The 24,790-nt window shown below is 37.6% G+C and overlaps 1 protein-coding gene across 1 annotated transcript; it reads right to left on the bottom strand.

Moving 5' to 3' along the window:
• Nucleotides 1-527: 527 nt before the first annotated feature.
• On the bottom strand, nucleotides 528-5,954 carry LOC131144373 (hydroxyproline O-galactosyltransferase GALT6-like). Its single transcript, XM_058092981.1, has 7 exons — nucleotides 4,727-5,954; nucleotides 3,538-3,770; nucleotides 3,171-3,461; nucleotides 2,945-3,073; nucleotides 2,691-2,864; nucleotides 1,217-1,324; nucleotides 528-1,086 (listed from the first exon to the last, which is right to left on the bottom strand). The coding sequence occupies exons 1-7, from the start codon at nucleotides 5,577-5,579 to the stop codon at nucleotides 877-879; spliced, it is 1,998 nt and encodes a 665-aa protein (XP_057948964.1). The 5' UTR covers nucleotides 5,580-5,954; the 3' UTR covers nucleotides 528-876.
• Nucleotides 5,955-24,790: the final 18,836 nt, after the last annotated feature.

The following is a 24,790-nucleotide window of genomic DNA, read 5'->3' on the forward strand; positions in this document are numbered from 1 at the left end:
TCTCTAATATATAAAGCATTTATATTGAACAAATTGTAAAATAGAAAATTAGGGCAATTTCTGAACTCATCATTGCAGGCATCCTCCTGGGTTGCTGCCTATAGAGACGACTACATTTATCTTCCCATATGACAGGAAATGTGAGAGTAAGGCTAGCAATCAGGTGCTTATAGCTTCATTTTAGGATGTGGTCAAGTAGGCTAAGAGCTACATAGTGCAACACCGCATGGAGAAAACTGGCATTTTTAATCGAGACTAGATGATATGCGTGCATAAAAGGAGACAACTAATCTTACTTCAGCGAGAGCAGATGGCTCTCTTAAATTTAAATTTAAGACAAAAATGATCGAGGAAGTACAGATCAGCACATAGAACTCGGTTATGCATCACATGTTCCCACAAGGACAGCTGGAGTTAGGGTGCCCTGTGCAGGCCATTGATGCCAATTGCCAAACCCCAACAGAATTTCAGAAAAAGGTACTGCTGGTACAAGCTTGGCATTGTGAGAGGGAGGGAGATGGAGAAACTTTTACATTAAAACCGTGAAATATTTTCATTCCATTCTGCTTATGTGGTTTCTTTCTATGTTACAGAACCAAGAATTTGCTAATATTCACCATGTAGATCCCATTAGCAATCCTTTTCCTCACCATCCTACAGATGTAAAAAGGAAAATTGGCTAGGGGGTGGGAGGGGGGAGAAAATGTGCAAAAAATGAATGAATGTGGGGAAAATGAAAGTCACTAGTTCATCTAACTTAACCCACAACTAATATATACAAGGATATTCTAATGTCTGCAAAACTTGTATCCTGTGCATCTTCTTACCAAGTTTTCCGTATTGTAATTAGAACGTGACTCACAATAATGATCATGATCATCTCATGTTGCAGCAGTGGGCTTTTCCTTCATTTTGCAATTTGTCCCACATGCAAATCATCTGCCTTGGAGATTGGTAGTGTGCAGTTAAATAATTTTCAATGCACCCAAACTGGCAAAATTTCCAGCTATGCAGATACTCCACTGGCCTTGAACTGTTAAACTGTTCCACCCACATACCCATGCTCACATCTTCCATCTTGAACAACTGCACCATGTGGAAACAGGTTTAATCAATCATAAACCAACACCACCACTCACCACCCGAAGAAAAAATGTGTCCTTGCAAACAGTGAGAGTTGCAGATCAGAAAGGCAAAAGCAGGCTATTTAACATACCCTCAGCTTGTGCTTTTCAAACTCAGAAACGATGAATTGTGCAATGTCAGATGACACAATGTATCCAGGTCCATTCGCATACGGTGGATAATCTTCTTCAGGCCATTCCTGAAATAAGGAATGATGGTTAGTAGTAGTTTGTGGCTTCATTTTGTGCCCCCAAAATTTAAGTATGAAAACAAATCTTCGCCCTCGTGGCCAAGCTGGTCACTGCACATTACCGGATTACCCACTTGGCCTGCAGCCATAAGCCACGGAGTCTTACAAGGTGAATTACATGCATACTTACATGAATACATGAAGAAACTCACATGCAAATTCCACCGTGTTTTCCTTTCACAGGAGAACAAAGTTTGAAACCTTAAATCCCATGGAGGCAACCTCTTTGGCTCACACAATTTTGTCGGGCATCGCTAACCATGTAGTTGTCTCAATCCATGCAAACTATTCATTGTTTTATCACATTAATGGTCACCTTCAGGAAACCCCCCCCCCCCCCCCCCTCTTCAAACACACAAAAAAAATAACGGAGAGAGAGAGAGAGATCAAAGCAGCATTGAAGATCAAACTGGTGCCTACGAAGGCAAAGAAATAATTTCATAAAGAATCTCTTTCAATTAGAATCATTAGATCCATTCTTCATAGTTAAACTTGGATTTGCAATCCCAATTATGATTTGTTCAGGATCATGGAATTCGATTCCATCATATAGGAAGGGCTGTCGTAAAAAATATACTTCTAAAAAAATTGCCCCATAGCATACCAATCTATATGAAGAAGATATCATGTAAAGAATTTCAAAAAAACATCCAGAAATTTAACATGGGCAAACTCCAGAATTTTACACAACTTTGAAGAGAACTCTCAGATTTTATAACTAGAAGACGTCCATTAGTAACAGGTAAAGTTCAAATGCTCCCTTCTGCAGGTGACCAGCCAAAAACCAGGGCAACATAATGAAGTATTTATGAGCATTGGAAAAACCATAGAACCACCATTAATAGGTGAGACTAGAGCAAGCTTAAAAAATGATTGGGAACTCCAAATTCCCAGTTTTCACAAAGCTAGAAATAGCATGTCTAATTATGCATCAGTGCATAAGGTTAACAGAATGTTCAAGTTAGAATTCCATCAGGAAAGCCCAATTAAATAAGCAGAAATGCATGAGCATCAAATCACCAATTAATTCAGAAAATATAGTAGCTCATGGTAGTAATCCCCATTCGGTACAGCTCACAATTATAATAAGATGAACCTTGTTTCATCTTGCATGCATATACAAATGGATATTTGTTCACTCCTGACTCGTGCCAAAACAATGAAAATTTCAAACCGAGGAACATGCATGAGACGAAAAGAAGATACTTTCCAATAGAGATTGCCAACTTCCATATGCAGCATAGCACATCAAGAAACTGATCATAAACAAGTCTTAAGAGTCTTCCGCAGCAAACCAAAAAAGTGATATCCATACCTCATATGTTACAGCCCATTTACCATGACGCAAGGGCTTGTGGTAGTAATTAATGTTTCCCACATACAGGCTCAAGCTATCTGAGATTTTCATCATCTCCTTGAGCACAGCTTCCACTCTGACAAACGTGTCATCATCACATTTCATTATATATTTTGCAGCCACTGTGTGAACCTGAAAATGATTGAATGCATTAAATACAAAAAAACCAGAAATAAAGAAGAAGTCAGCAGAGTCATGATTCCATGGCCTACCCCATATTCACAAATTGCAACAGTCTTCAATACAACAAGGTCATAATTATCCATGTAAGGTACTATAACAATATCGCCAAAATACTCAGCTTCTTTCTTAAGCTCCACATTCACTTCCTTCCTTCCATGCTGTCAAACGTTAATTATCAGAGGATCAGCCTCTCCAACTCACACAAATACATGAATTCGAATGAATAAAACTCATGCTAGTTGTGTCTATCCTTACCAGTGCAACGAAAAAACGAACAACAACAAATGAAGATTTGATTGATTTTTCCTGCATCCAAGACTTCCTCACGGCCATGCGTTCAGCAAAATGATTACCAGCAGAAAGGATGCCAATGAAAATCTCCACAGGTCCATCAGGGAGAGGAGGAGCCTGCCACCGAGCAATCATTTCAAGATGCCTCTGTGGGGCAAAACTTGGATGTGAAGTGGGCAAGGAGGCAGCAAAAACAGAATGCACATCAATATCCCCATTTACAGACAGTCCAGTAGCATCCTCAAGAACGAACCCCTGCCAACAACACCATTATTTTTCAGGATATTATTCACATTTTCACAATTCTAAGAGGTGTCATGAAGGTACTCACAGTGCGATAAGGAAAAGAAGTAACATGCCTCCCATCAACATTGATGTGATAACCTTCCAAGCCAGCACTTAGGGTGAGAACAAACAACTTGTCCTCTACAAATGGGTACGGCCAATCAACTGTCACCTTCTTTGTTCGCCCTATCAGCCTGCTCAACCACCATGTGGCCTTTGATTCTTCTGACCGATTGTCATCATCACGAATCCACTTCTCACATTTCACCTGTTCATCAACTGCATACCCCCAAAGAATCAGCGAAGTCAGAAAGCATCCCCAGTAGAGGGAAGGCAGAGGAGTACATAAAAAGTTCATAAAGTTACAGTTCTCAATATAAAGTTCTTTAAGTTTCAGTTCTCTACTTTGGAAGCTATATATCCTTCAAAGCTATTAATCACCAGAGAATTTGAGAGAGTTTGTTAACAGAAAACATATATCACAAGATAAAATAGGCAACACAATAACTCAACTACTCCATTTTTAAGGTCCTAGAATGATTATGATCCCACTTCCACTTTAGAGTAATTCATATATTAACAATCCTGCAGGGAAGTGAAAGTTAATTGCAAATAAAATGTATTGGTTTCTCTCTCTCTCTCTCTCTCTCTCTCTCTCTCTCTCTCTCACACACACACACACATGAAACCACCCATGTTCTCTATTCTCCTCGGATGATGCTAAAAGAAAAGCAACTAAAGGACAGTGGGGATTAGCAAGATTACAGAGCTCTATCAATTGCAATCGTAATTAGGAACTGTTAGTTTTTGCTTTGTTTTTAACTCCTTTATTGTTTTTTCTTTTGTTTATTAGCAACTATTACAAAGCTCTGTCAATTACGAAGGAAGGCAGAGAGGAGTTTTCTGAATTAGTGATTGTTAGTTTTTGCTTTGTTAGTAATTCCCCTTCTGTTTTTTCTTTTCTTTTGTTTTTTTTTTTTTCCCTGGTGTGAAGATCTCGTCATCTCCTGTGCTGCCACTCCCTCTCTTCCCTTTCTTAATATATTTATTTTGCACTAAAGAAAAACAATCTTGCCGGACGCTTTCAACAAGATGGTCTGACGGGCCAAAACTATCAAATCCTCCATTTCCTTCCAGCAGATGCCATCCAATTCATTTTGTCGCAGCAATAAATTATAACCACAACCATGAATATTCCAGATTGATAAATAGAGAAGCGCATAGTGTTCACCTACCAGTTTCTTCATCCGCCTTTGATTTCCAGCCCTCACACCGAAGTGCCGACCCCCACTGCATCCTATAACAGGTATTCTGCTCGATCACCGGTTTCCCACTCCAGTCCCCCTTCAATCTAGGATTAAAATGCAATATCCTGGGCGGCTCCTCCCCATCAACAGTCTTCAAACCCTGCAACTCCATCATAAACTGCGAAACCATAACAGGATCATCCCCATCTTTGAGCAAAGAGATCTTCGGTTCGAGCTCCAAGTGACCACGATGAGGCTTCCCAACGAACCCAATGTGCGATCCAAGAGTTAACCCGCACGGAATCACCATAATTCGACCATGCTTCTTAAATTCAGACCCAGAGAGCAAAATCGAATCCGGGCACATCTCGGACTTGTTGTCTGCCTTCTTTTTCGCAGACTCCATCTCTATCTTCCCCGACTCGAGCTCCTCCCAGAGCTTCTTCCCCACTGACCACGCATGCTTCGCGGACATCTGAAGCTCAGAGAACCCACCGTCACCGTCAAACACAGTCTCCTTGTTAAAAGCCAAACCCGACAGTTTTTTGAACTCTCTCATTCGCCTCTTTGTGGTTCGACTCTGCATCGAAGCCTGAGAGGTTCTATGAGAGATAGCTTCGGGTAGATTCGAAGCTTCCTCGCCTGCCATTCCCAGCTCTACGCCTTCCAACCTAATCCGTTCGTTGAAGATGAACCCCTCACCCGACCCGAACCCAGTTCTCCAAACAAAGGGGATTTCCACGCTCATCAAAAGCAGATACAGAAACACCACACCCATTAAGACCTGAATCGATTTCAGCCGAGTTACAGAAACTACCGTATCAAGCTTCCCTCTTTTCATCGTCCCCAACCCCAAAATTTTCAGCTGTGCACGAAAAAGAAGGAGCTTTCTGCGCAGAAATCGAACCACCCGCAAAACGGTTTCCCAGATTCTGATCTTTCTGCAGAAACCCTAACCCTAGATTCAAAAAATTTGGGTCCAAAAGGGCCAATTAGCTGCTCAAACGCGAGCAAGCGAGAGAGAGAGAGAGAGAGAGAGAGAGAGAGAGCGCGCGAGCAAGCGAGAGAGAGAATCTTTATGGGTCGGTAATTGGACTGATATTCTTAGAAACTTTACTCACATGCGAAAGAGGAAACAACAGACGTTCTTCTCGAAGGGAACGAAGAATGCATATATAAAACGACGCCGTTTTCTACAATTTTCTATCTAAACGGTACCGTCGGAGGCTCCCTAGCGTGGTTTTATAGATGAACTATTTTAAGAAAAAGAAAACTTTAAACGTGGGAGACAGGTGGCAGTGGAAAGAACAGGACACATACACCTCATTGACACCGTGGTCGTTGTCGCCCGGCCATCCTCTCCGCCGGGAATATTCTGTGGATTAGTTTATATTATTTAATAATGACTTTATTAAGTGGGGCTTTTAACTTTCAACGGCATTTAACTTTTGATGGAGAAAGCGGGCGGCGTCGGTGGTCGTGGAGGCGGTGGCGCCGCTGAATGGGGCGGGTCCGCGGGCTGGAGCCCCTAGGCCGGACCCCATGGGGCGGCTGTGCTGCGGTGGGGCCGGCTAACTGTGCTGGGGGAAGCCGATTTTGACAAATTTAATGGAAGATGACGTGTCCCGCCTCAATGGTGCGCCACTTGGGGTAGTTGGTGGTGTGGCCTGGTGGGAGCCTCTTGTCAACTTTGGCAGTTTCGTCTTTAAAAATTTGAATGTTGCATTACGTGTGCTACCTATCTGGTTGCCACTTGGCACGGGCAAGCTACGTGGCAGCTTCACTATGCACTTCAAAGTTCCAACGAGGAAAAAACAAAGAAGATAATAAAACGGGTCAAGTATTGCTCAGAAAATAACGGGTCAAGTCTTTTTTAAACCTCAAGGCAAACAGAATATAATTTCACTCTAATACTTTAATTTACATGATAATTAATATAATACATTTAATTTAATATTTTTTTATCAATATGAGAATGCATTATTAAGAAATATGTGTTAAGGATCATTGGCATTAGACAACATAGTGGGAGAGCTATATCTTAATTATTTTCAGAATTTAAAAAAAACAAAAAAAGTCTGGTGCCAAAGCCCCTATTTATGCTGGGTCCGTAGAAAGGACGGATCACAATGGGTTTATAGTACACAACCTTATCTTACATTTTTGTAAGAGACTATTTTCATGTCTCGAGCCCGTGACCTCAAGATCACACAACGACAAACTTACTATGTGTCTTTTTATGAAATGTTTTTCTAAATAAATAAAAAATCTATAGTACTCTTTTATTTTTTCAGATTTATAAAAAAATATTATAACTCAAGCCCCTATTTATGCTGGGTCCGTAGAAAGGACGGATCACAATGGGTTTATAGTACACAACCTTATCTTACATTTTTGTAAGAGACTATTTTCATGTCTCGAGCCCGTGACCTCAAGATCACACAACGACAAACTTACTATGTGTCTTTTTATGAAATGTTTTTCTAAATAAATAAAAAATCTATAGTACTCTTTTATTTTTTCAGATTTATAAAAAAATATTATAACTCAAATCCTATCCCAATCATATGATTGCCGACTTTTCATTCATCTAAGTTTTTATACTTTTAAATTTTTATGGATTAATTATTAAATTTTTGCAATGGAGAGCTTAAAAAATTAAATAATGTTTACTTTTAAAGATTTGTAATTAATAGTATTACATTATTCTTTTAATTTTTAAAATTTATTTAGATAATTATTAAGACTGAGAGGAACAGTATAACAATCTTATCTTATTACCAAAATCTCTCAGTATACTACTTCTAATCTTAAATTTAATTCCAGCGCAATTAACACATATGATTTTTTTTTCCTAAGCATTAAAGAACAAATTATCTTATGCTAAAATAAGGTAAGAATATAATTAAAATATCTTACAAAATAAACCAAAAATATTATTTTACACTTCAAATATTAAAACTTAGAATCTTTTTTAAATCTCAAACATACAAAAAATTTTGAATTGATTTAAAATAACCAAGTCAGCAAATCATTAAAATGATCGAATATAAAATATTACACATTCTAATTTTTTGCTAAGTCAAGCCTTCTCTTTATTCCACAAAATCTTAAGTTAGATCTAATTTTAAAAACAGTAATTTTTTATTTTAATTTCTTAATAAATTACAAAAGAATTATTTAATTTTTTTTACAACATCTATATGAAATAAATAAACAACAATAAATTTTTTAGTACTATTTACTTTTGGAAATTTTTTAAATTTTTATTATTAATTTTTTAAAATAATTATAAAAATGCCACCTTATTTTTAATTTTTTTTCAAATTTTTATATAAAATATTTCCATTATTTTTCTAAAATTTTAACTCTTGGAAAACATGTAATTCATATTTTAAACTTTAATTTGTATAGATTATAATATAGAATTTCTTTTAAATCCAAATAAATCCAAACTTTCAAACCCTGAAGTCTATGATTCCAAATATCCAATATAGTTCTTAAAAAAATAGAAACCAAGTTGTTTTTTTTATTATTTTCAGATCATGGATAGGATAATTCTTCTCATATTCTTTAAGCTGCCTAGACGCATATGCAATAACTCTGCCGTGCTGCATCAACACGCATCCAAGACCCTTCAAAGAGGCATCACTGTATATCACAAAACCGTCCTATCCTAATGGAATAGCTAGTATTGGAGCTGAAACTAACTGCTGCTTTAACTCTTGAAAACTCTACTCAAAGTCATCAGTCCATTCAAATTTTACATTTTTCCTCGTAAGTCATGTTAATGGACCTGATAGCCTGGAGAAACCATCCACAAAGCGTCGGTAATAACCTGCTAACCCCAAAAAACTTCTGACTTCCTGAACATTTCCCAGCCTCTCCCAATTCACTACTGCCTCTATTTTACTTGGATCAACTGATACACCTACTTCAAAAATCACATGGCCGAGAAAAGTAACCTCCCTTAACCACATTTCTTGAATTTTGCACATAATTTCCTTTCTCTTAATACCTGCAATACCAGCCTCAAATAATGCTCGAGCTCCTCACAACTCCTCGAGTAGACCAGTATATCATTAATAAACACCACCACAAACTGGTCTAAATACTAGTGGAACGCCCGATTCATCAAATCCATGAAAACCGCGGGTGCATTAGTCAATCCAAATGGCATCACTAAAAACTCGTAATGCCCATATCTCGTACAAAAAGTCTTCGAAATGTCCTCTGCTTTAACTTTCACTTGGTGGTAACCTGACCGCAGATCAATCTTAGAGTAAACCTGGGTCCCCTAGAGCTGATCAAATAAATCATCGATCCTAGGGAGAGGATATTTATTCTTGACTGTCAATTTGTTTATCTCCCTATAATCAATGCATAATCTCATGGTTCCATCTTTCTTTTTCACAAACAAAATTGACGCTCCCCAGGGCGACACACTGGGCCTGATGAAACCTTTATCCAGCAATTCCTATAGCTGATCCTTCAATTCTTTCAACTCGACTGGAGCCATACGGTACGGTGCTTTAGATATTGGTGCAGATCCTGGCAACAAATCTATAGTGAACTCAATCTCATGATCTGGTGGCAAAACCAGGCAATTCTTCTGGGAATTCCCGCACTACTGGTATGTCAGCTTGTCCCAATTCTTATTTTGGCAATTATTTTATGTATGCGACATACCCTTGGCAACCATCCTGCAACAATCTCCTCACCTGAATAGTCGACACCAGCTGTGGCGAGGCACGCACACGTGAACCCATAAATCTAAATTCTGGTTCACCTGGGGATCTAAAAATTACTTTTTTCTAATGGCAATCTATACTAGCATGATAAATGACTAACCAATCCATACCCAGTATCACATCAAACCCCTGTATATCTAAGACCACAAGATCGGCTAACAGCACTCTCTCCTAAATACCTACTGGAAAATTCCGAAGTACCCTCATGCATCTAATCACAGATCCCATCGGCGTACCAACAGACAATTCTATATCTAATGGTTGTCTCTATTTCGGCTATTTTCACATATCCCACCGATATAAAAGAGTGGGTGGCACTAGTATCAAACAAAACAATCATTCTATATGGGAAAGCAGTAAGAGTACCTGTGACTACGTCTCCAGCGGTCTCAACGTCTCCTGGTGTCAATGCATAGACCCTCGCCGGTGCAACATTCCTCTGCTGACCTCCGCGATGTGCCTGATATCCACCTCGAAATGGTCTAGGAGCCTGTGCATAATTCAACAACATCTAACAGGATCGAGCCATATGATCAGGTCTCCCGCAACAGTAGCAAACATTCTCCCCAAATCGACATTCACCTGGGTGTCTCCGTCCACATCTAGTACAAGTGGCGGGAGGCTGACTGCTCTGAAATCCCCTATGCTCTACCATCTGTCTCTAGCCTCCACCAGATCTACCTCCTCTCCAAGGGCCTCGACTAGGACCCACCTGAAAACTCGAGGGCGCAGCCCTCTTCTTCTGACTCTGTGTCTCCATTTCTCTAGATAGACTCTCCTCCACTATAGTGGCATTGTCAACCAATTCTGAAAAATCCTGGATCCTCAGTACCACCACCTGCCTGTAAACTCTCAAACATTCTAGCCTTCTTTGCTTCATCTAGGACAATATAGGGGCAAAAACGAGAGAGCTCAATAAATCTCGCCGTATACTGTGGGACAGTCAATGACCTTTGGGACAGAATCAGGAACTCCTGTACTCAGGCATCTCTAACTTAAGTAGGATAATATCTATCAAAGAACATGTCCCTGAATCGAGCCCAGGTCATCTGCACTGGTATAGTCCTCTGCTCCTCCAACAACCTGGTGGTTGCCCACCATCTCTCGGCCTCCCCCGCCGACTTATATGTAGCATATAAAACTCTCTGCTCGTCGGTGCAATGGAGTACTGTCAAAATCTTCTCTATCTCCTACACCCAGTTTTTCGCAACTGCAAGAGCAGTCGCTCTAGAAAAATTTGGCGGGTTCATCTCCATGAATTTCTCTATGGTACATCCCTGAGCTGAGGATGGACCTCCCTGCTCTCTAGAGCTCTGCGCTATCTCAGCCATGACTTGCTGAGCCACACTGCGTAGCACAGCATTTGAATCCCCACCTACTATGCCAGAAGAACCCGCTCCATCATTCCCACTGGCGTGAGTGCTATTGCCTGGGTCCATCCTACAAACACATAAAACACCATTTCAAAATTCTATCCTCTTACAGACCCAACTTATTAAACTAAAACTCCAAATCCTCTATTAACTATCCCTCCTACTCCTAATCCCAAAATCCACTCCTGCAACCCAAACACATGACTCGTCAACAGTTTACTATGGTTTTTCAGGAATCGTCACCCTAGGAAAAACACAGAAACTACCATGAAATCCTGTATCCAGCTCACAGAATAAAACCTCAAATCTTTTTCCTATATTCTGGTATTGTTTTCCGCTGCACTCTAGAGTCTACAGAACCTAGCAACCTTGGCTTTGATACCAAAATGTAATGCCCTCAAAATTCATATCATTTTTTTATTTATAAATATCTACATCCATACCTAAGCAGCGGGAACTCATATCATACAACTATTCACATATATGTTATACAATACCAGAATCCAATATATACAGACTATAGCCATACAAAAATACCCTTCCAGCATCATCTACTCAAAAATATACAACTCTGTCAAAAACTTACCCTGTAACCAGGGTAATCAAACTACTCTCTATCCGCGAACTTGATTTGCTCGCCTAACTAGCTCACCTGAAAAATATTAAAGTAATAGGGTGAGTCGACGCTCAGTAAGTGGAAATATGCTATTACTAGTGTGTGGCAACTAAGTTAAATATACTTTTAAAATAATAACTGATTTGTAATGCAACAAATAATCTGTAAAACATATCTTTCTTTCTCAATTTAAAACATACTGTATCGTCTGTATTTTCTACTTTTCATATTGATAATATCATACTATATTCATCATATACTGCAAAATCGTATATATATACAAAACTGTACTTATTCCCTGGGACTATGTACGTCATGATTTGACCCCTCATAACAGGGTTGTGCGGCCCATTGGCGGGATTTCATCTGGTCGGCCCTCTAGATAAGTCAATATGCTCTACACTACCTCAACCCGGCCAAACTGCATCCTCTCCTAGGCTCGGGATTGGCTACTACCTCGTCAAACCGGCCCCCTCCACCCAGTGAATTAGGGAGCTGCAACCTCTCTGAGCACGACTGAGGTACCCACATACTATCTGAGATATGTGGTTGCACTCTATCTGTATATAGCAACAATATTGTGCTCTGTAATCTATATCTGTATTGTATCTGTCTGTAATCTTTCCACAGGGATCTGATACTATATACATATATACATATATACTCTTTTACTGTTTTCGTCATGTTTCCAAAATTACCATAATTGTCACGACGTGCTCATTTTCCACATATTTTTTTTATATAATAATATTAACATAAAATCAATACCATACATCTCATATTCCAGCTCAGCAGGTCACAATCCACCTGGTCCTGTGGGTACCAAGGATACATCAGAACATACAGTAGAGGCCTAAGCAGCAGAAAATATACAAAACATATACATACCATCATATCTTGCATCACAATATACCAGAGTTACTACAATCACTGTACTTCCATATATACATCCCAAAAATAAAATCTAGGGACAATTCCCACAAGACCATACTATCCCTACCAAAAACTTACCCTTCAAAAAGGGCAGATAAACCACACTATGTCATCGAGGCTTTTCCCGCTCTCCTATATGGGACTCCTGAAAAATTTGTAAAGTTTAGGGGTGAGACACCTCTTAGTAAGGGAAATAAACTAATACTAGTGTGTGGCAACATGAGTATTCTGTGTTCAACATATATCATGCATAACATGTTCATTATTGTTTATCAAATCTGGGAAAACATACATATACCATCAAAACATGGCAGAACATACTGCATTTTTCATAGACATATTTCATCTCATAGAATAATAATAGCATAAAAACATTCCTGGTAGGTTAGCTGGCTGTTGTCATGTATTACCCCCACATGACTAGGTTGTGTGGCACAAAGGCGGGACCTGGCAATGGTTGTGCGACCACTGCCAAGTCAAACAATAATCTGTAGGTCCGATGGGTCTGCCAGACCTGGTCCGTACACCAGGGGCGATCAGCACACTTCTTATAAACCACATCGACCATCCATTCTCACACCACTCAATACAGCAGCGTTAACACAAATATCATGATCACGAAGACCATGGACACATAGCAATGGTACCGTGCAAGTGCTAGCCTAGACTAAGCCAACTAGGTTCTGATATCATATAACATATACTAAAACTGTGATACATAGATATCGCATATCGTTTATTTCCACATCAATCATATCATTTTTCATATATACATATCTCATGAAAATCATCGGCTTGTACGTTGGTATTACACATTTTATCATAGCACGGCCTGTACGCCAGTAAATCACATCATAGCACAGCCCGTACGCTGGCAAATCACAACATAGCACGGCCTGTACACCGGCAAACCACATCATAGTACAGTCCGTGCACTGGCAAATCACAACATAGCACAGCCCATACGCTGGCAAATCACAACATAGCATAACCCGTACGCTGGCAAATCACAACCTAACACGCCCATACGCCGGCAACCACATATATAAAAATCTCAGCCCATACGCCAGTTTACCATCATAAAATCCATATCATACTCACATTTCCAGAAAACAGTATTTCAAAACAATTTATACTTATGCCACATTGAACAAGTTTTCTATATTCAACATACGATCATATTCAACAATATTTCCCAAATATAAATCATATATCATATATATATTTATTTATTTATTTATTTTCCAAGAATCAGACGCTATATATATATATATATATATATATATATATATTCTCAAAAAGAACTAGCTTAATTTATCCCCTTAACTGATTCCTACAAAGCCCCTAAGAAAATCTTCCCCACACCCGCAGGGTTTCTAACTCAACAACCTTGGAAACGAAAACTCGCAGCATTAAAGTTCAGTATTTTCGTACGTACAACATTTTCTATAACTACCACAAAGTCAAATTTGGCTTAGAAAGTCTTACCTCAACTTAGGGATGATTCCTAATGTTCCCAACTAACACCCCTGAAAATGAAAATTCCCAGTATTAAAGTTCAGTATTTTTACGCGTATATCACTTTCTTCAACTGTCAAAAATCCAAATATTGAGTATAAAGTCTCACCTTTGATTTGAGATGAAATTCAACTTCGTTTCCCTGACGATCCGCTCTGGTAGACTTGTAGAGAATCTCGCTAGAAGCGTTGTGGTGACTTCGGATTGTCGATCCGGCGTAAAACTGGTCCTAAATTGAAGAGAGAGAGAGAGAGAGAGAGAGAGAGAGAGAAAGAGAGAGAGAGAGAGAGAGAGAGGATTGTCCAAAATTAAAGCAAGCTTCCTAGAGAAGCTTGTGCAATTTTATATATATTAATATCATAATAACTACTAATTAAAGTAAGCTTCTTGGAGAAGCTTGTACCACTTTATATATATATATACCTTTAACTTATATATATTACATATATATCATAATAACTTATTTATATATATATATATATATATTTTCCTTATCATACTATTCATTTTACTTGTTAATTTAATTATTTTATTTTATTTTATTTTATTATTTTTAAAATTTTATTTTTCCCGGTTACTACAATAATGCTATCTTTCTGTATTGTAAACACTGTAATTTCTGTATACTGCATCTGTAGCATCTTGATGCTACCTCTGTATATCTATCTATATAATCTGTCTATATACTCTGTATATTATGGTAATAGGAAACATGACATGCTATAACACTGTACATACTATTCTGTATAAAGTTGTGATATAAATACTGATCTGAATAAAACTGTATACATGTATATGTATATATGTATATATATATATATATATATATATATATATATATCTGTTTTATGAAACTATTCGTATAAAAGTTGTATATGCATGTACATTTCTCTATATAATCTCTATGTATATATATATCTATATCTGTATATTCAGTATAGTATGATACATTATAAAAGCTGTATACATTTCTTGTCACGACCTGCTCATTTTTCACATTTTTTTTTTTATTATCAATATCATAAAATCAATACTACATATCCCACAATCCAGCTTAGCAGGTCACCATCCACCTGGACCCGTGGGTACCAGGAATATAACAAAACATATAGCAGAAGTCTATGCAGCAGAAAGTATAAAATTATATACATCTCATCATAATGTGCCCAGTACATACCAGAGTACTATAAACACTAACTCTCAATATATATATATATATCTCAAAAATGGAATCTAGGGACAATTCCCACAAAAGCCTAACTGTCCCTACCAAAAACTTACCCTTCGCAGAGGGCAAATAAACAACACTAATTCTGCGGGACTTTTCCCACTCTACTACCCAGGACTCCTGAAAAGTTAATAAAATTTAGGGGTGAGACACCTCTCAGTAAGGGAAATAAACTAATACTAGTGTGTGGCAACATGAGTATTTTGTGTTCAACATATATCATGCATAACATGTTCATTACTGTTTATCAAATCTGAGAAAACATACATATACCATCAAAACATGGTAGAACTTATTGCATTTTTCATAATCATATTTCATCTCATAGAATAATAATAATAATAATATAAAAACCATCCTGGTAGGTTAGCTGGCTGTTATCATGTATTACCCTCACATGACTAGGTTGTGTGGCCCGAAGGCGGGACCTGACAATGGTTGGCCGACCACTGCCAAGTCGATAGTCTAGTTTGTAAGTTCGATGGGTCTACCCAGACTGGTCCGTACACCAGGGGCGATAACAGCACACTTCTAAAAAATAACCACATCGACCATCCAATCTCACACCACTCCGTACAGCGGCGTTAACACAGATATCATGATCACGAGGATCATGGACACATAGCAACGGTACCGTGCAAGTGCTAGCCTAAACCAAACCAACCAAGTTCTGATATCATATACATATACTGAAACCGTGATACGTAAATATCTCATATCATTTAATTTTACATCAATCATATCATTTCATATATATACATGTATCATGAAAATCATCGACCCATACGCCGGTATTACACATTTAACGTAGCACGGCCCGTACGCCGGCAAATCACATAACATAGCCCGTACACTGGCAAACCACATAGCACGGCCCGTACGCCAGCAAATCACATAGCATAGCCCGTACGCTGGCAAACCACATAATACGGCCCGTACACCGGCAAATCACATAGCACGGTCCGTAAGCCGGCAAATCACATAGCACGGCCCGTATGCCGGCAAACATATCCATATATATATATATATATATATATATAAACATCTAGGCCCGTACACCAGTTTTCCAACATAAAAAAAAGCTCCATATCATCCACATTCCCAGAACACAGCATTTCACAACATTTTTACTCATGCCACACAGTAGATTTTCCACATATTCAACATACGATCATTTTCACAGTATTTTGCAAACATAAGACATATATATATGATCATATACATTTTCCATAAATCAAATGATAACTATATATATATAAGCATTTTCCAAAACAGTACTAGCTTAATTTATCCCCTTACTTGATCCCTGGAAAGCCCCTAATAAAATTGCCCCGCACCTGCAGGGTTCCTAACTCAACAACCTGAAAATAAAAAATCCCAGAATTAAAGTTCAGTATTTCAAAGCATACAATATTTTCCTCAACTGCCAAAAACCCAAATATTGTGTAGAAAGTTTTTACCCAAAAGACTTCAAGTTTAACACCTGAGGGGTTTCCTGACCAATACTCTGAAACTGAAAACCCCCAGTATTATACTTTAGTATTTTCATGCGCACAACATTTTTTATAACTAGCGCAAGACCAAATATGGCTTAAAAAGCCTTATCTCAACTCGGGGATGATTTCCAACTAGCTTTCTCCCACGATCCGCTCCAGCAGATTCGGAGAGATCTCCGCCAGGAGCATCGTGGTGACTTCGGATTTTCGATCTGGTAAAGATCTGGCCCGAAATCGACGAAAGAAGGAGAGAGGACCGAAGGGGAGAGAAAGGGAAAAAGTTAGCTTCTTAAAGAAGCTTTAAAATCCGAATTTTCATATATATATAGAACAGCGGATTTTGTTGACGGGCTTGACCTTAGTCGACGAGTCCTTCACAAATTTCATCGACGAAGTCTTGTATTCGTCGACGAAATTCAGGCTACCTCAGAACCCCTCTCAGTATTTTCTCGTCGACGAAGCCCTTTGTTCGTCGATGAAATCTTTAAAGCCTTCGTCGACGAAGTCAACGGCCTCCTTTTGTTTCTGGTCTCCATTTCCCTCTCTTTAGTATTTGAATACCATTTTATTCGGGTCGTTACATTTCTTCATCACATGAAAATCTACTTAAGCCACACAAGTCTTTAAACTCATATTTTGTAAATACTGTATAATAAACTGGTATAAATATGTATCTATGAAATCCCTGATAGCATTAAGAAAACTCCTAGCATAGCATATTTCCCTTACCTTAACTTTGAAAAGCCCTTATAAAATTCTGGCTCTATACCCGCAGGGTTCCTAACTCAACATCCTGAAACAGAATCCCCCAAAACAAAACATTTGTATTTTCTTACCTACAACATTTCTCATAACTGAGGAAAAGATAAATACTGAATAAAATGCCTTACCCTGAGATTGGGACGAAATCTAACCCCACTTTTCCAATGATCAGCTCCGACAGACTTACAAAGAACTTTGCCATGAGTGTCGTGGTAGCCTTATGTAAAGAACCGAATTTTTAAATGAAATTTAAATAATAAAGAGAGAGGGAAATAGAAACATAAACAGAAGGAGGCTGTAGACTTCGTCGACGAAAGCTTAAAGGATTTCATCGACGAACACAGGGCTTCGCTGACGAAGAAATACTGAGAGGAGTTTTTAAGCTAACTAAATTTCGTCGACGAGGAGTGGATTTCGTCGACGAAATTTGTAAAGGACTCGTCAATGAAGTTCGGGCTCATCGACGAATTCTGCTGTATATATATATGAAAAATCTGATTTTTTATTCATTTGAAGCTTCCTCTCCACTCTCTCACTCTCTATCTTCGATTTTGGCCCCGTCAGTCACCGGATCGAAGATTTGAGGCTACCACAATGCTCGTGGTGAAGTTCTCTTTGAGTTTGCTGGAGCAGATCGTTGGGAAAACGAAGTTGGAAATCATCCCAGAGTTGAGGTAAGGCTTTTTAAGCCAAATTAGACTTTGTGGTAGTTATAGAAATTGATGTACGCATGAAAAAATTGATGATTAATACTGGAAGTTTTGAGTTTCAGGGTATTGAGTAGGAAATCCTACGAGGGTCAGACTAGGATTTTAGGAGGCTTTCTCAGTAGTCAAGTAAGGGAATAAACTAAAGCAGTTATTTTTTACTCAATTTATTATTAATTATGAGTAAATTTATTTTCAGAAAAGCAAATGTTATACCTGTATATTATAGATGAAATGTACGTTTGGGAAATACTGCTGTTATGATGAAACATATATGTATGTATGAGATGCCAGAGAATTACGATTTTAGAATAAGAAGTGTGATTTTATACAGTGCACGTGTGGCATGAATATTATTTTATGTGAAACATATTATGATATGAAAGATTTTATGAACAAAGTATGATTTCAGGTATTATAAAAAGACGAGTTATGTTATACTCAGTTTGACGAATATATGAAAAATGAGTTATTTTCAGAATGTAAATACCTGAAACGTAATTTTGTTATTGGCACGAGGCCATGTATTTATATTATCGGCACGAGGCCGTATTTACGATTTTGGCGCGAGGCCATGTATTTATGATTTCGGGCCGAGGCCGTATCTATGTTTTCGGCACGAGGCCATGATGATGTTATGTATGTTCATGTATTATATGTTATTACAATCAGGATGTTAGTTTAGTTCAGTTCAGGGCTCGGTACCGTAGCTATATGTGTAGATCAGATATCTACTTCAGATTAGTGCTAACCATCCCACGAGGGGATGGGAGATGGATAGTCGATGTGGCTTTCAGTAGAGTGTGGACGTCCACCTGGCAGTCCGGACCAGGGTGTGGCGGGCTCATCGTACTTACAGACATAGTTGATTCGGTAGTGGCCAGCCATTGTTAGGTCCCGCCTTCGGGCTACACAACCTGTCATGGAGGGTAATATGACATTAGCTAGCTATTCATCCTGAGTATATTTTCAGTATTACAGTTATAGCAGATGTTTTATGTACGTTATGAGTTATTAACAAATATGAAAAATGTATGATTATTCAGTAAGATATGATGAATGTTTTTCCGATTTATGAAATGTACTGTATACGTAAAATGCATTAAATATTCATGTTGCCACACGGTTGTATTTAGTTTATTTTCTCTTACTGAGAAGTGTCTCACCCCCAATATTAACATATTTTTCAGGAAACCCAGAGAAACCGGCGGGTCAAGGCCGCCGTTGAGTGAGTGAAGCTTCCCTACTAGAAGGGTAAGCGTTGAACTAGGACTAGGAGATTTTTGTTGTAAGGTCCTAGTGTCATTTTTGACTTTTTGAAAGATTGTAAATAAATACAGTATTTTGGGAATGTAAATAACTCTGGTATTATGTTTTATGATTGGATATTCGAGATTGTATGTTTACTGCTGTTAGGTTTTCCGCTGTGCTTGATAGGTGTCCCCGCTACCCACGGGTTTGGGTTGACCATTTCATTTATTATGTGATATTTTATATTAAGAAATTGAGGGACGTTACACCTCAGATCTTTGATCCAGCGAGAAACAGGCCTAAAAACGAAGAAAGAAATGAGAGAGAGTCGTAAGAGAGAGAGAGGAGAGAGAGAGAGAGAGAGAGAGAGAGAGAGAGAGAGAGGGGTGCTATAATGAGATAAAAATCCAATTTTTCCTTATTTATAGGGCCAGATTCATCGACGAGACACGTCATCTCGTCGACGAGTCCTTCATTAAATTCGTTGACGAAATTCAGAGTAGCCCATTCCACGCTCGGTAGTTTCTCGTCAACGAAACCCTGTATTCATCGACGAATTTCCTTATACGCTCGTCGACGAAACCCTGTATTCGTCGACGAGTCTTGAAAATTTCTTAAAATTATTATTTCTGTTTCTGTCTCCATTTTCCTCTCTCTTTAATATTTGAATATCAATATTTTTCAAGTCGTTACACAAATGATATATATATATATATATATATGTTGGGTCTTCATAATTCTTCAAATTGCTGCATGCTATCTGTAACGCCCCAACTTGGGTCTGCCAAGGAACACCACGTTTCTCCTCCTTCACCTAGACCAGACAATAGTGGGGCGGACCTTATCGGACTAATGACTGGCCTCACAGACCAACATTTGTCTTTTTCAATGTATTTTGTCTTCACTCACATACTTCCTAAGAAAACTTCCCAAAAGGTCACCCATGCTAAGATTACTCTTGGTCAAACATGCTTAACCATGGAGTTCTTATGGGAAAACTCCCGAAAAGAATGGTGCTCCTTGTTAATATGGGTAGTAACATCTAATCTTTTTAAGCATTTCTTCCATGGGGTATCACATTCTCCCCCACTTACAAAACACAATGTCCTCGTTGCGAACTCACATTTCCAAACTTAGGCGATGTGAATCTCATCATACTTCCGGCTGAGTAATTGCTCTAATACCATTTTGTAACGCCCAAACCTGGGTCTATTAGGGAGCACCACATCTCTCCTCCTTCACTTGGACCAAACAGCAGTGGGACGGGCCTTATCGGACTAATGACTGACCCCACAGACCAACACGTGTCTTTTTCAGTGTGTTTTGTCCTCACTCACACACTTCTTGAGAAAAATTTCTAGAAGGTCACCCATCCCAAGATTACTCCAAGCCAAGCACACTTAACCGTGGAGTTCTTATGGGAAGGCTCTCGAAAAAAAAGGTGCACCTTGTTGAAATGGGAAGTAAACATTTTGACCTGAGTAAATTTTCAATTTGGGTATCCTAGACACCACTCCAAAGCGAGAGTGAGATTTGAGGAATTAAGTAAATTGGTTATATTTGAGGGTATAATTATTTATTTGAAATCTATGGGTCTAGGAAATATTAAAATAATATTTTATTTAGGGTTGATTTAATGGAATTATGATTTTTTATTCAGGGCTCGAGTGAGCGCCGTAGGTATCTTTTCAGGGTCCTTATTGGCATAGTTCAAGAAACCAGGTAAGAGGAAAATATACATTAAACCAGATTTTTATGAATTAATTTGGAAATGAAATATATTATTAATATACGTGTATATGTTTTTGTATTTGTTTAAAATGTCAACCGTTTAAATTATGTTTTCTGAGCCTATGGCTGTTTTATTATATACGTATATATGAAATTGAACTGATGAAAGTGAAAGATATTTTTAAGATAATTATGTAAGAAATGAAAAGTATATTTTCAGCATATAAATGTTAAATATGGGTTGGCTTATTTTATAGGAAATATATATATGAATTTTATTGTTAAATAGCGTGGCATGAGTAAATAGGAATGTTGTGTGGAAATATGTTATATGTATGAGATGCAAGATATATAAGAAATGAATTGAGGATGAAAATGTTATATAAAATATGCTGCATATGAGTGTTAATGCAACCATGTAAAATAGCTGAAAAATGTTGGGTAAAACAACTGAAAAATGCTAGGTAAAACAGCTGGAAAAATGTTAGGTAAAACAGCTGAAAAATGATGGGTAAAATAGCTGAAAAAATACTGGGTAAAACAACTAAAAGATGTTGGGTAAAACAGTTGAAAAATGTTGGGTAAAACAACTGAAAAATGCTGAGTAAAACAGCTGAAAGATGCTAGGTAAAACAGCTGAAAAATGTTGGGTGAAACAACTGAAAGATGTTGGGTAAAACAGCTGAAAGATGCTGGGTAAAATAGTTGAAAGATGTTGGGTATGTTATGAAATGAAATGAAAATGGAAATGAATGAAACGAAAGTGAAGTGTGAAATGTGAACAACGTAAAATGAGAAAGAGCCGCGTAAAGTGAAACGCTACGAAATGACAAAGTTTAGAACATGAACAGATGAAAATTATAGAATAATGGCAAAAAAAATAATGTATTATGGTATTATCAGTATTAATGCTAGTAGAACATGTTACGTTTGGGTGATACAAACTCTTCACCTGAGGGTTTACTGAGAAAGGCGAGTACGCTGGTTGTATCATGTGTAGCAGTAGGCTGCATAATGTGCTAGGACAGAGGGAAACTACTTATATGGGTGGATAGATTTCCCTATTCTTGGGAGCCTTCATCAGTAAACTTTTGTATGAACCATGTGAGTACGAGATTAATCTATCACTTGAGGACTTACTGAGTAAGGTGAGTGTCCTAGTAGGCTTCAGTTGTGACCTTTGGGTTGCCTAATGTATCAGAGCAAAGGGGTGCTACTTGTATGGGTGGGTAATCACCCCTATCCTTAGGTAATCTCGTGGGTAAAATATCTTGCATGTTTTTGAATAGGATCAGAAAATGATTCTAGAAATTATGTTAATGATTTGCAAATGATGAAAAATATGTTATATACAAACCTCATGTTGGCCACACACTATTTTAATATATTGTTTCTTCCCTTACTGAGATGTGTCTCACCCGAATATGAACTTATCTTTTTCAAGACCTCCACGAGATCGAGCTTAGAGAGCTCGAGGTTATTACAACATTTTTTTTTTGGGTTATAGAAGGGAAAAGGGTATAATTTTGATGATATTTTTGGGATATATATTAAGTTATGTTTTACATTTTATGTTTTAAGTTTTCTGAGATATGAATGATTGTGAATACTTAATGTTTATATATGAGAATATATGTGATGAATAGTTATTTTGGATTATAGATAGAAACAATAAACTCTGGTATTATATTTGTGGAGAATATACTTATGTTTCCCGCTGCGTACATGATGTTAGAATGTGGATTATCAGGTAAATGAATGAATTAGTAGCACTCCGGGCCCATGTAGGGGGTTGGGGCATTACACTATCAATGTGATCGAGTTAATATGATCTTGCACACAAACTTGAAAGTCATCAAATACAAAGAGAATTCGTCATTATCAAAATTGAGAATGACCCATAGGGTCAACAACAGCAATATAGGGAGAGAAAATTTATTAAAATTTTTAAACTTATATCATGTCTTCTTATTGTTGAGCAAAAGAACGAGTTTTTGATGAAAAATCACCAAACTCGTCCAACTGGTTCGACCACATTCCTTGAAGTGAATGTGAATACATCTCGTGGTCAAGGATGAGGCCGTAGGCCTAGTTGTGGGCATGGTCATGGTCGAAATAATCACTATCATTAACGTGAGACTGCAATCCCCTACAAGAGGTGTAGACACCCTAATTTTTACTAGGTAATTTTAGATCCTGAATCCAATGGACTATCCCTAAGTTCTTAAGCTAATCAAGTTACAATTGATGTTCCTAAGTGTACCTAACCAAGTTTTTCAAAATCATATCATCATTACCTTGGCAAAATTTAGTTGATTCATTGCACTTAGAGTTCCTTGTGAGCATTGAGAGAACACTTGTGGCGACTATGACACCTTGTGAGATATCCTTGAGCTATTTATCTTCCTTTTAAGTGTTAACATCAAATTAGAGTTCATGAAACTCAATTCTCTTTTCTTCTGGACGATTCTTTGTACATTGGTCTCTGTTTTTGACTTACTATCCTAGAGGTGGCATCTAGTGGGGAGATAGAAACCTAGGTCTTGTAGCCTACTCAAGATGTGAAGGCTGAGCCACCCATAGAAATAGACTTAATTCATGGACTATTATTCGAGCTTAATTCCTATTGGTGGTATGAAGACAATAAAAAAAAGTGTAATGATTGTCCTAATTGACAATGAAAAGACAGAAACTGAAGAATGAGCAGAAGAAAGAATAATAAAAATAGAAATGCATATGAAATGAAAGTTTAATACCTGCTCCACACAAAAACCACAAAAAGTCAGGAACACGACACATGTTCTCCATGTATGAAGACTCTTCAACCGCTTAATGCCTCAGATGTATTCATGCCTGGTGTAAGAACCCGACCCGAGATAAATGTATTAAATAAATGAGGAAAAGAGAAGGAAAATTTAAAACGTAAAAGGTGTATCAATCGATTTAGGATGAATTAGTGAATTTTCAAACAAATTAGTGAAAGGTGTATCAATCGATTTAGGAAGAAAGAGTATTTCAAGTCTTTATACATATATTGAACCAAGTAAAAATCTCAAACTTAAAGGAGTTGATTTTGGTCCAGAAATTCCTTAAGGATATTATCAAGAAATTCCTGAGTCAAACTCTCCAACTGAATCCCAAATCTTAATAGAAGATCAAAGAGAAATACTTCAAAAAGAAAACCAAATAAAAAACATCATGGTTATTAATAAGAAATTTGAACTAGACATGGAAATGATTAGAAAAGACTGTTATCATGATCTCAACGAATTTAATAGAAGACTATTTTTCAAAAAATTTGATTAAAGAGAGAGAGAGCAAATCAAAACAGAATGGTTCGAAAAAATGGAAGAATTACAAGAAAATATTCTTTTTTTTTTCAAATTTGTTAAAGAAAGACAGTCAATAAATGTTATTCAAGATTGCAAGAAAAATTGGAAAACTTCAGAGAATTATTATATTAAATCAGTTCATCCTCCAGAAAATTCAATAAGATTTAATTACAAAGGAACAGAAATTATTGCCTCACCATTCAAAGAATCAAAAGGGAAAACTGACATTGATCAATTGATTAGTCAAAATAACTATACAAATCAAATGTTAAGATCAATGGCAGCTCAATCTTCAAGGATTGAAGAACACCTTGAAAACCTTTCAGAAATCAAAGAGAATAGTACATACGAAAG

The sequence above is a fragment of the Malania oleifera genome, chromosome 12 (assembly GCF_029873635.1).
Source record: "Malania oleifera isolate guangnan ecotype guangnan chromosome 12, ASM2987363v1, whole genome shotgun sequence".
In the NCBI taxonomy this organism is placed as follows: domain Eukaryota; kingdom Viridiplantae; phylum Streptophyta; class Magnoliopsida; order Santalales; family Ximeniaceae; genus Malania; species Malania oleifera.